Source organism: Drosophila eugracilis, unplaced genomic scaffold, assembly GCF_018153835.1.
Source record: "Drosophila eugracilis isolate 14026-0451.02 unplaced genomic scaffold, ASM1815383v1 contig_649, whole genome shotgun sequence".
NCBI lineage: Eukaryota > Metazoa > Arthropoda > Insecta > Diptera > Drosophilidae > Drosophila > Drosophila eugracilis.
Genome location: NW_024573535.1, coordinates 1,198,714 through 1,212,230, shown reverse-complemented (window position 1 = coordinate 1,212,230; position 13,517 = coordinate 1,198,714). Strand labels below are relative to the sequence as shown.

Below are 13,517 nucleotides of genomic sequence, written 5' to 3'. Positions count from 1 at the left end.
TTTCCTCTCTCTCTCTCTCTGCCACTCTCTTTACTGGTTTTACTTATGTACTTATAATTTTATTTCGAAATGGTTCCACACTGTTTTTTTCCCGTTGAGTTAAAAGTTTGACGCCTTAACCCTTGACTGCCAGCCAAGGCATGTTTTGTCCCTCGGGGACCCCCCCTTAACTTGAGTCAAATAATTGTTGAAAAAATATTGCCTGCCTCTCAGCGGGCTGTGGCAATGTAAATAATATTTTTTCTCTTAACCGAAAAACTTTTTCTCCCAGCCTCCGATTGGTAGTTGAGTTGGGGGGGAGGCGGCGGCTGATTTTAAGAAAACTCCAGCAGAGACAAGAAGTAACTTTAGAGAGCTGCAATTGCAGCCACAATAAGGATTAAATAAATCAAAGCTGGTGGAAGGGAGGGTAGAGAACTCCTTGCTGCCCGGAAAAGGCAAGCAACTGCTGGCTTTATTCAGAAAGTTACTTCAGCACAAAGTTAACCACGCAAAACCAGCCAATAAAAATGTTAACAGACAAAGGGAATATATGCAGATAAAGGCTAAGAAAATACCAAAAATGGCTAAAGAAGTAACTTTGTTAGTATTAAAAATAAACCTTTATCTTATAAGGAAAATCAAAGAAAATAACCTTAAAGCAGCTGCTCAATAAATCCAAGAAAATCTAAGATTAAGCCTGTAGTCTGTGCTGGCCAAGTGTTGTAACCTTTCGGCCGACATTCGTGTTGTCATCCGGCCTTTCTTGGCCATTAAAAGTTTTTGTTTTGGCCAGCTTGTAAATCATGCTTAAAACACAAGGACAAGGCCACTTCGGTGGGTGGTGTTGGAGGGCAGTAAACTTGAAAAATGGGTCAAAGTTTTCTATGCATACGAAATGAAAATGGAAAACAAGACAAATATATTTTTTTAGCAGGCAAATAAAGCAGAAAAAACCTGTCGTCTATATGGCCAATGTTTATTTTTCTACACTTTGCTACAAAAATATTGAAAGAGAAGGAGAGAGAGAGAAAGAAACGTAAGAAAACTGTTGACAGCCGCCGCATGAATTGTAATTTACATGTTTTGGCAAAAGAAAGAGATGGCCATGGAAGATAAGAAAGAGAGAGAGAAAGATCGATTGGCGGGAAAAGTGCTAAAGCTTCTTAAATTCCCCTTTTCTTTTCAAAATAAAAAAACAAAAACACTCAACTCAACTTTTCAAGGGAAAAAGCGTTTATAATTTGTGTTAAATATATTAGAAAAATGTTTTTCAGAGGGGGAAAACCAGCTGCTGGCCCCAAACATCTCAATCGAAATTGATGGAATTATTATTTATGGATTATGATTGGGAATACTCTAGATTATTGTCACACTCAATTGGGTTGAAATGGAAACTGAAATAAACCAAAAAGTTCTTCTTCGCATGTAAAGTTCGGAGATGGAAATCAAAATTTGCCTTCAATTAAAATGTAAATTTGATTTTTGGTGGCCTGGATTTTGGTATTTTTACTTTCCAACGCAAACCAAAATATTCGCCAGCATTTCGACAGCATTTTGACAGATGATATTTACGGAATAGTTTACGCTTTTCATTTTTCGGCATTTGGCAATATTTTGCGAGTCGTAAACTGGAAGCGAAATTACTACTGGCCCCGTGCTGTTCGTGATTTTAAAAATTCTAATTTGATGGCTTTGTGCTCTCTCGTCTACTTATGAAACGCAAAGTGTGTTTGTTTTTGCCAGGCAAGTTTATTGGTAACCTCGTTTTGTTTTTGTTTCTGTTTCTGTTTTTTTTTGTTGCCTTTGTTTTGATGCAACAGCAGTGGCAGCGGCAGCAGCAGCGGCAGCAACAACTAATAAAATTGCGGTCTATTTAATGGCATGCCACTTATTGCCTCAAAAGCACAGAGAAGATGGAAGCGGGGGGTTTCGGGGGCGTGGCAGCGGTTACTACTAAAAGCATAACCGCAAAACCGAAACTAAACAGCAGAGCAACAATTCCAACGAGCCAAATTGTTGTACGCCAAAATGGACATGAAATTAGTTTCTATTTCTGGCCAGAAACTCCTGGCCGAAAAGTCAGGGTGGTGGAAAATTCAAAGGGGGGAGGGACGTGATAATATTATTATTACGCAATGGTTGCAGGGAGCGGCCAATGATGGGGAGGAAAAGCTTTGAGTGCTTGTAAATCAGGTTTTACCTGCAATTTAATCATAAATTTTGAATTTAATTTTTTAAATATTTTCTTAGATTTTCCATAAACCTATTTAAGACATAGCTGAGAGACTGCTGAAAGCGAAAGAGCAATAAAAATTAGTCAATAATAGTGTAATTAAATTCTTTTGTGAGCGTGGAAAGTGGAATTCCCGTATGTAGATGTTAATGGTAAAGTGGCTTCCAGGCTAACAAACTAAATAAATTGTAAGCTGAAAAATAATTAAATTCCATACTTTGACGGCAAAAAAATGCAAATTAAAATTGTAGAGTTTTGCTAAACCAAAAACGGGGGAGAAAAAAAAACCTTTGACATCTCAACTGATGTTTTTCTAATGAAAATTACAAAATTTTTTCTTTTGCAAACATTAAAGTTGAAAAGTTTTTCCCAATGGGTTTTGCAACACAAACTAATAAATAATATTATGTCAGAGTGCGATGTAAATCACTAGCTACTAGCCATGCTACTGCCACTCCTGTTTTGCCGCATAACTCATACGCCACGTTGCCCGACCAGGTAAAATCTCTTCACATCTATCTTGTTCTTCTCAGTTCGCTGGCATTTTTTACCCAGCTGCCCGAGAGTATGCAGCGAAAATGAAATTGGTCCTTGGCCAAGTTAATTGGCTTTGCGGACGTTGGCAATTAATAAATGCATAAAAAACGATCCCAGAAACAAGGAAAATATTGCAAGCGCCTTTTACTTGTTGCCAGTTTGCTGGTTTTCCCGCTTACTCCACCCCACCCCCCTCCCCTCCCCCACCACAATTTATTGTTTGCCGGCTGTGTTTGCCCCCCCTGTGCTCACCTCTTTTGTTTGTTTGATTTTGGCAGCTTAAAAAAGAGCCTGCTGGCTGTGTGAAAAAAAAGACTGGAAAATCGGGCCGAGAGGCGACAACTGCAGCTGTCAATTTGAATTGCATTGACAGCCGGCCGTGGCAAGAGCAACATTGATGTCACTTTCTTTGTTGTCATTGTCAACAAATTGGAAAAGCTTTCCATCGCCCAAACTTCCAACTCGAAACTCCCAGCCATTAACAAAAAAATATGTTAGTCTGGCGGCGGCTGTGGCTGCGGCTGCTGTTGTTGCATTAGCGCCACCGCATCGAATTGGTCAATTTCAATCAATGGCCAAAATGCATTCGCAAGTGCAACTCGCAACTCGTAACTCGCAACTGCAACTGCAACACTAATACAAAACAATAAAAGCCGCATGCGGCAACCGCACTGAATGGCAGACAGACAGATTTCAATGGCAAAGTGGCAAAGGGAAATTGTCTAAAAAGGGAAAAATGGGTAATAAAAAACTAAAAAATAATAAATACTATAAACTAAATAAAACAACATTCAATATATGGAAAATATAGAAAAAAACACACAAATTTATGAATATTCAATATTCAAATTCAAATTTTTAGTCTCGCTTTGTCGCATATTCAGTGACTTGTTTTAAATTTCCGCAAAAAGGAAATGGCTTGAAAGAGTTTCACTAACGAAATAATACAAATGACTAGCTGCAAACAGAAATGCATTTCTATTGATATTCAAATGCTTGTTTTCTTTAAATATTTCGCAGTTAAATGTGAAATTTTGTTCGTTTTAAATAATGAAAAGTCCTTAAAAAGAGAGCAGTTTTTTCATATTTTTTAGGGTTTTTTAGGCTGACTTACTTATTAATTAATTGGAAAATCCCTCACTAAGTCTAACTTAGTTGGCTCTCACATACTTAGTACCTACTAAAACATATTGCATTTATAATAATTCAGCACTTGAAGCTGAAGCATTGCCTGGGAGCTTTCCCTGCTCCAATGGCAGCAGTAATGAATGCCAAATCGCATCTAATCCGGCAATATCTGTAAGCCTTAACCCGTCTCCTCCCTACCTTGCTGCCACATTGATTTGGCATTTGGGAGTAGGGAGTAGGGAGCTGGGGGAGGTGAGAACTCGAAGCTGATAGCAGCTGGTTGCAGGGAAAAGGAGCACCAACGACATGGGGCTTAACGCGACTTTGGGAGACCCGCTTGACAGTTAGATAAGTTGCCAACTGGCAAATGCAACATGCAACACGGCAGATTAACCTGCAATCCACAAACACACATAGCCACCTCTCACACCCACCAGCCCTCTTTTGCCCATTCCCCCCCCTCCCTCACTGGTGTTTCTACCTTTCGGATTTGGATCCGTATCTCCATCTATCTGAGTGTCTGTCTGAATGTCTGTTTCGTGCTGCGCTGCGCTCTGTGTCATAATTAAAAATTCAGCAAATTACACATGCAACGACTGCGATGACAGCGCTGTAGTGGGGCTATTGCCATCTCACTCCCCTCGTTGAAAAGAACACCTGTGGTCGTGACAATAGCAGCTTGATTTTAATTGGATTGAAAAGCAAACTGCCGTTAATGTGGAAAATTCTATAAAAAACTGATTTGGGAAGCTGAAAACTCTATAAATTATTTCTTAACTGCAATCTATTGAATGGAGTTGGTTTTTTTGGTAAAGTTACGCAATGCTAAGGATAGTTAATAAATTATTTTCTATTTTATTTAAACATTTAAGTAAGAAATAAACTATTTAAGATGACAATTAAGTTAGATTTAGGTGTTTATTTTGATTATTAACTTAATAGTTTATAAGCAGCTTCTTCTATATCTTTCCCCTATATCTTCACTATCCAACTTAGATCCTAAGGATATACTATAATCCTATCTCCCACTGTCTGCCTACATATCCACCTATCTCTTTCGCCGTGCAACTCTGAAGATGACGACCCCAATTTCGCACTTAACCGGCAACTGAATGCCACAAGCAACCCACTCGTGCGGCAGATGTCTCGCCGCATCACCCGAGAGGTATACATATATACATAAATATATATATATATAATACGCTCCGATCTGCCCAGCCGGAGACAGATAGATATGCAGATGCGAATGCATCTGCAACAGCCACAGCATCTGCATTTATGCCAGCCCATCAAGTTAATTAAACCTACTCCCGGGGACAAAGCTCGGCATTAAGATTGCCCAAGATTAGAGCCGCCGGAATCGTATCAATCCGGAAACTCAAGTTCCGACGACGCCTTCAACTTTCCCAAACCGAAGAAGGCGGGCCCATAAAACTAAAAGTAGACTCGATGTCGGGCTGGCTTTTGGGCCAAACTTTTTAATCAAATAATGCAACAGGCGTATGGTGGTGGTGTTGCTGATGTTGTTGCTAGACCTGGTCCAGATGCGGCATTAAATGGTGTCCAAGTGTCCAAGTGTCCAAGTGCCCGAGTGTGTTTGTGTGCGTGTTTGTCCCATGCATTTGTGTGCCGTCTCATGGTCGCTGAAACCGGCTAGGTTGGTCAGAGAGCACCTCGACTTTTGGCCAGCCAGTTGGTCGCGCCAGGTTGCACTTTACCTACCCCCTTCTGCCCCTTCTGCCCCTTCTGCCCCTTAAAACACCCCCCATAACAGCAGCGATTTGCAGCTTTAACTTTGTCAGACAGTGCGACGACGCGGGCCAAAACAACTTAACTATGTGGCGACAACTTTGCTAGTAACAACCACTCTACAGAGAACAAATAAGTTAAGGAAAATTAGAGAGATTAAAATGGATGTAAGTTGGTATGAGAAGTAAGTAAAAGCTTAATAAAAAAAACTCATTTTTATCATTGAAATTTCTGATTCTAATCCATTTTTATAGTATCTTCTTTACAGTTTTTATACTAAAAATTACTCAAAATGATTAAAAAAGCATTTAAAAATCTCAATAAACTTTCATTCCTTGTTTAGCTCTCAATAAAATTCTTTAAAATTAATAATAATAAAAATTAAACTACTAAAAATCATATCTAAAACATAATTTCTTGATTCTCAACAATCACAAGATCCAAAAAAAAAGAAGGAAAAAATCTTCAAATGACCTTAAAAACCAATTTCCAAATCGGGGTCATGAACGGCTAATTGTTTTTATTACCGCAAAATAACCATTCATTTGACCCCAAATTTTTGCCGCAGTGCAACACAGCAAGAGCAACAGCAACAGTGATTTCAATTACCCAAGTTGCAACAGCCGACAACATTTGCAGCTGCGGCAGACAACAAATTTTATTTGGATTTTTGTTCGCAGTCAGAGCTTGGCTTTGCTTTTGTTTTATGGCCGAAAGGTAAATTGATCTTAAGTGGCATAATTTTCAAAGCAATGTTATACCAAAAACAAAGACAAACAGAGATAAAAAGACGTTAAGCAGCAGAAACAACAACAGTCAGAACAGTAACCATAACAAGCTGAGAAAAAACAGAAAAACAGGTAAATCAGCAACAAGCAACGACACTGAGCTGCAGGTAAGTCACCCTCTTTTACTATTAAAAATTATTTATTTTGATAAACAAAGAAGTCTCCGTTGAGAAGCTTTAAAAAACCATTGCTGCACCATTTCACAGTGACTCATAATAGCTCTGACTCACCCTGCTTTTGTTGGCCAGTGTAATCGATATTGCGCTACTTATCAAATGCCCATTGAGCTTGCAATGCCAAAACAAAATGATTCTCAAAGCCTCAAAACTCCCCTCTCCCTGACTTTCCTACGATATATATATATACACTCGATAAATCTATATATATATAGATATATGCATATATGGTCTGTGGCCGTGTAATCGAAGACGATTTTTTGCAATTCAATTTGATTTGCTTTCGATGTTGCTCGATGCTAAGACTGAGACTGAGACTGAGACTGATTTTTAGACCGCAACCTTGTTGCCATATATAGAAGATATAGTATATGAACTGGGGCTGACCGAAAAACCTCATTAGTGTCCTTAAAAAAGTTCAAATCAACTTGAATCTATATACCCTATTTATAGACATTTTTATTCTCTAAGAAGATAACCTGAAATCATTCGATAAATCCAATTGGAAAACTCATTTTCCTCCATTTGGCTAACTGTCTTTACCTTTCGCGTTTTCTCTTTACCTCTCTACCTATATATATATATATATATTTTATGCTAATCCCTCTGTTTATTTGCGCATTCTGGCAATCTGGGAAAGTAGCGTAATTAACACAGAGATTGCATGTATCGGTATCTAACATGCACTCAGCTTTCTCCACCAAACTCAGCCCCTTTCTCTGCCCCATGGAAATGCTACTAAAGTTTTCCCCAAAAGTGTCGACGTTGAGTGCCTATCGCCCCAAAAAATAAAAACAAAACTAAGGCTAACAAAAACGAAACGAAAAAAAAAACTTAAATCGAAGCCTTGGCTACCCCTTAAAAAAGGTAAAGAGAAAATCTAATAAAAATATTTTAAATATTTTAGTTGGCATTCTGCTTTTTTAAGTTAACCCATTTAAAAAAGTAAAATAAATCCCATTACATTTGTATAATTAGTATGGCCATAAAAATGATTTTCGTGAACGGCGGAAAAGCGGAAAAGTTTGCAGCAGAAGAAGCGGAATATCTGTCCGACAATTAACCAACTTAAGTGTAATTACGAAATTTTCTTTTTCCTTCGTTTCAGTTTCTACTTTTGTGGTTTTCCCTTCCCCCTCGCCGGCACATTTGGCGACTTTTGCGGTTCTCAATGAGGGGCGAAGGGGAAGGCGGATGGGGAAAAGTGTGGAAAAGCGTTGGCCTGCCTGGGAGTTTGGAGTGGTGTAAAGTGCATCCACATCAGGGTTAAAACATTTCATTAGCGTAATTTGCTTTTTAACTGGGCCCACACCCAGGCACCCAAGCACATTCGACCAGGCCAATTTTGTCTCATTACAGCCAAGGGATTTTCCAAAAAGGTTTTCATTCAGAATAATTACCTTCAAAGGATTTTTCCTTGAAGAAAATTTATAAATAATTTTTGTAAAATTTCTTTTATCATTTCAACGGAAAATTCTTAATATTTTACATTTGTTTCTTAAGTTTAAATTTAACAGCAAATTAACGAATGTTTTCCTTTTGCCTTCCCTATCTGCCATTCTCCTTATCTTATAGTTTTTCCTCATTTCCTTTACGAGCCCATTTCGGCCTTTAATTGAGCGATTTTTGGGCGAAGGGAGGGCCCTTACTTTCGCTCACACTTGCTATTCATGAATTAATTTCATTATTAATTTACGAAATGTGTTTTAATCCAGTCGCCCGTTGCAGCCAAGGAATCCTTTCGTCCTGCCTGCGTGGAAATGGGAAATGGAGAACGGCGAGAGAGACGTGGAAAGGCCCTTACATTTTATTTGTGCAACATTTTAATTTGCTTGGCTTTAATGGGCGAAGAGTTGCACAACGTTGGGGTGGGAAAACGGGTGGTGAAAATGGAGTGAAGTGTAGGGCCTTGAAAAGTCCTGAATTTCCTGCTGCTGGCTGCTAGCTGCTGGCTGTTGAAATGAAAAGCTCAACCAGACACAGGCTCAGACATTGATGGGCTTTGTCTTCGTGTGGATGCTGCAGAGTGGCAGTGGCAAGAGGATTGTTTTCCCGCCGTCTGTGAGTTTAACACTCCCTTATGCCTCATCCTAACCCCCCACTGACCATCTTCGAGTCTGCCAGGTGAACGAGAAGCATCTTTGGCCATTATCAAAATAGACAGACGTCCCAATACGAAATGCTGAAAGGAGTTGCAATCCGAACAGCAGCAGCAGTAGCAGTACAAGTTGCTGCAACAGCCACGGCAACGCGTCAGCAACACCCACGCCAGCAGCAACAACGGTAAATTCTTAAGCCACCAAAACAGAGTGCAGCAGCAGCAAAAAAGAAAAAGAAAAGCAATGAAAAACTTAAAAAATAATAATGAAGAAGAGAAGAACAATCGATTGTTCACCCACCCCCTTCCTAGCGGTGGTTTGCATGCTGTGAAATTCTCATAACACTTCCCCCAAACACAAACTCATACCCAAACCCATCGAAACCCACTTTACTGTGTGAGAAAAAATCCACGAAAATCAACAAAGAAAAGGTTTTTCTGGCCAAGGCTTTTTCACAGACCTGTCCAGTTGCTAAAATTTGTTGCTTCTGTTGGAGACGACTCTATTATTATGTTGTTCTTCCATGACTAGCTACGAATTGCTGATAAAGACGCGTCGTTACTGGCAGTTTTTTATGATTAAAAACAAGCTAAATTGAGGAATTGGTGCCCCGAACTGATAATTTTAAGCTCGGTAAAAGGTGACTTCTGATCTAATAACTTTACGTCTTAAAATAAGCGGTTTATTTAATTATTGGTGAACTTTTATTTGTTAGTTATCTGATTTTGATGAATCGGGTATTGATGGCGCAAAACAAGATCTTTCTATCATGTAACTGAACTAATCTTAAAACAATTTCAAAGGCTTTTTACTTTTTATTTCAAAGCTAACCAAAGGATGGGATGGATCTGGAAGGGATGTTCAACACGCCTATACTTTGAGTTCTCATTTCTTTTTGTAAATGCTCCCTGCACATCGACATCCGATAACAATTTTTCTTTTTCCTCTTTCCGCCTCATTCCGTCGCCAACTGCAATACAATTTGTTCTTGTTTCTTTCTCGATCATCCTCAAACTCCTTGCTACTCCACCAACACTTTTTTGTTTTCCCCTTTTCGACTCATTCCTATGCTAACTGTAATATAATTTGTTCTTGTTTCTTCCTTGATCATCCTCGAGAACTCCTTGCTATTCCTCCTTTCGCCTCATTCCTGCCCTAACTGTTCTTGTTTTTTTTTTCTTGATCATCCTCCGGCACTTGCACTGGAAATCATTCCATATAACTTCTGTTTCACTTTCGAGTTTATTTCGCATTTGGCGGGTCAGTAAAATGAATGATGAATAGATTAGCAAGAAGAAGTGTTTTTCTTTCTCTCAGTGCAAAGCTAAAAACCAACACAAAAGCGTCACTAAATATGTGCACTCTTTTTTGTATTTGTGTAAGTAAACGTTTTGCCATAGAGACGAAGTTGAGCATCCCTGGCAAAGCAATAATTAAGTTTGGGAGCTAGCGAAGAAATTTGAGCTATGACAGCTACGATCTGTAGCTCAAGATCTTCAATGTTTTTATTGTTATTTTGTAATCAATATGTGGTTTGATAATCTGGGTGTATATGTGAATATGTTTAAGGGTGTGAGATTTGATAATCTTTCTTAAATACGAGTATATTGAATCTTACGGTTGGATAATTGTAAGTGGGATAGCTGGGGTTGTAGTGAAATGTTGTACTTGCAAAATGGCAAGGTTCTGCTACATTGTTTAGATTTTCTTCTATATTTAGTCTTCTATGTTTACTTCTATGTTTTTCTAAATTTCTCTCTCAGAAAGGTGACCCAAAAGTGACCCTCAAACCTAACATATTCTCAAAATTTGTGGCTAAAATCCTTACTAAATTGCTTTACAATTTTTATTTTTCCTGCTTATACATTTTGATGTTTTTAACACCTTTTCGAATATCCCTAAATCTGTTAAAAATCGAATACCTAGCTACATAGATTTGAATGAATTTAAACTCAAAAATAAACAAAATAAAAAAAATAATTAAAATACCAAAAGATAACTCACCAAAGGACTTCGGCTAATCACAGATTGTTGTTTCAGCTGCGGGGGCGTTGGTGGCAGCGGATTGCTTCCATAATCCGTGACCTGTTGCTCTGGTGCAATGCCAAAGATGAAGGGTCCTCCTCCAGCTGCTGTGACGTTTATTGCCGGGCTTTCCAGCACGGCAGGACGACGCATGCAGAAGTCATCCTCGAAACGTGAAGGATATAGCATGGAATTGCCGGAATTATCTGGATAATATCTGGTGGGCGAAGAGGTGGAGGTGGTGTGTGAGCTGCTGCAGTTGCTGGAACTGCTTGAGATGACCTGGCCGCCGGCACCGGGTAACATGACCAATCCTGTTTGCCGATCGAAGCAAAAGTCACTGGACTGAGCCGTGGGCGAGGGTGGACTGCCATAAGGATAGCCAATGTGAGGACTCTGTAGGTGCTGGTTGTACTGCTGGGACAGGGCATCGAAGTCATTGAATCCATGCAATCCCTTGGCACTGTCCCGCTTCTGCTGCTGCACATAGGGTGAGATGTAGCTCCTTAGCGGAGGCAGTGGTGCCAGTGGCTGATTCTGCTGTGGCATCCCAGACTTTCCGCCCTTCTTGCCCACACTCATCACCGTGAGCTGGGGTCGCCTATCGCCCAAGAGTGGCCTCTGGGAGTTGTTGTAGGGATGATTCCTCTGCATACAGGTGTCCTCGTAGTCATCCTGATCCTGATCCATCAGATCGTGGCAGTCATAGGTGGCCTGCAGGTGTTCGTAATACTTTAGGCTCTTCATATTCGCATTCGGTGGCGGCAGAGGTGGTGGCTGTTGCAAGTGTTGTTGCGGTGCAGCCAGCAGCGGTGGCTGTTGCTGCTGGTGATGTTGCTCCTGGTGTTGCTGGTGGCTGCCCGAAGAGTCCAGTACTTCACTGCCGCCGGTGACGCCACCAAACAGCTTGGCCAATTTCACAGTCATCTCTCTCCCTGCGTGCGAGTTGGCAAAACTTTTTCAATTAAAATGTTGCCCAATGCCAAAGACAATGACAGTTGGGGGGACGACACAAGTTTGCCACAATTTTCCACCAGTTTGCGTAGCTGCAAGTTAGACAGAGAACAAGAACGTATATAAATATATGTATATATAATAGTTTTAGAGAGTTGCATTTATCGGCAGTAAAAATCATATATATATATATACGTATAGAAGATAGCCTAGCATTTTCTTCAACTCTTTTGCATGTGCAGATGTCGTACTGTTTGCATCTCCTTTGAGCCAACTAAAAACCAGTAACGGAAACTGTAATGGGATATGTCAGCCGCAATTGCAACTACAGTCGCCAGTCACCAAGCGGGGCAATATCAGTTGATGCAACTGTTGCAGCCACAACGGAAGCAAAAGGAGGAGTTCGAGCAACTTAAGTTGCTATAAATACAGTAACAGGAACCACAAACAACAGGAACTGAAACAACAAGAACTCTTCGGGCAAGAGACATTGTCAAAACGAGACATTGAGGGAAATGTTGTAGTTTAAGAAGTTTCAAAATTATTGGAAAATTTGCTAATATTACATTAAATGCGAGAATTATAAAACAATAACTAAAATTATACTAGAAATATGGAAAAACCTATTTCTAAGAAAGAACTTAGTAGTAACCAAGGCAGTTTTAACAGGTTACAAAGTACCTATTAAATAGTAGAATTAACTACCTAACTTTTTTAACAGATATAGATATACTATCTTCATAAAGAAAGCTCAATAAAATCGTATTTTAACCATAAAAAGCCATCAATCACTATATTAACGTAAAAAAACACATCAAATTTTTTCAAGAAAACTCAAATATTACCCTAGTATGCATTAATTTGCAACTGCAACATAGCTACAACGTATACCTGCAACTTCAAGACCCCAAACGGAAACAACAAAGTCACAAACAACAATGATGCAACGTCAGCAACATATTATTTCCACATATCGAACAGCAATAAAACTGTCAATTCCATACATTAAAACTACGCAAAACCTTCTGCTGTTCGAGACATTTCCATAAAGTTAGAAATGAAAGTTTAAAACAAACAACAAAAAGAGAGATGGGGAGGAATCAAGAGCGGAAGCAAAGGAAAAGCTGCCACAGGAGCCAAGGAAGGACCACGCAGCAACTGTCAATTAAACGCTTATTCCTATTGACGTCATAATAAAATGTCATAAAAAACAAATGGCCAAAGAAAATGCCAGAAGAATGCGCAATATAGACAGGGTAACAAAAATATAAAAAAAAAGGAAATAACAAAATAAAAAAAAAAATAAAGGTAGAATGATTCAGCCGTTGTTATTTTCCAGCTTTTTTTCCAGGTGCCTTTCTTTTGCATTTTTTTTTTTTTTTTTCTGCTTTCCATTGTTACCTCCGCTGCGGTCGTTGCATCGAGAATTTTGTCATATTGCTGACTGCATAAATGACAAAGGAGAGTGGGACAGCATTTCCACAGAGAGTCGCGCGGACAGCAACTAACGAACGTTGGAAAAACCATGGAAAAACAATCATAAAAAAAGCGTATAATTTTCACGATCGTTGCGGAAAGTTAAGGGGTTAAATGGAAAGAGGCGAACCAACTTTATTGAGGTTGGCCGAAAGGTGAAACAGAGCTTACATTTTAATGGCTTAAATTCAATTAACTTTAGTTTGCCAGTTTTGGTAACAGTTTAAACCTGTTGCCATATATCCTTGGATATGAACGAAATGGTCTATCTTTTTGACTTTTAAAGATCTTTATCTCATTTTATTTTAATCAATTTTAATCCCAAACCCAATTCCAATCCCCCTTTAATTGTTTTTATTTGTATCTGCCT

At 39.2% G+C, this 13,517-nt stretch overlaps 1 protein-coding gene across 2 annotated transcripts in view; it reads right to left on the bottom strand.

Moving 5' to 3' along the window:
- LOC108109686 overlaps positions 1-13,517 on the bottom strand; it is a 54,271-nt gene that overhangs the window by 11,616 nt on the left and 29,138 nt on the right. For both annotated transcript variants that reach the window (XM_017218284.2, XM_017218285.2), the window contains one exon: positions 10,697-11,763. In XM_017218284.2, the coding sequence (XP_017073773.1) occupies positions 10,697-11,644 (948 nt within the window). In that variant the 5' untranslated portion in view covers positions 11,645-11,763. The remainder of the gene's footprint in view (positions 1-10,696; positions 11,764-13,517) is intronic.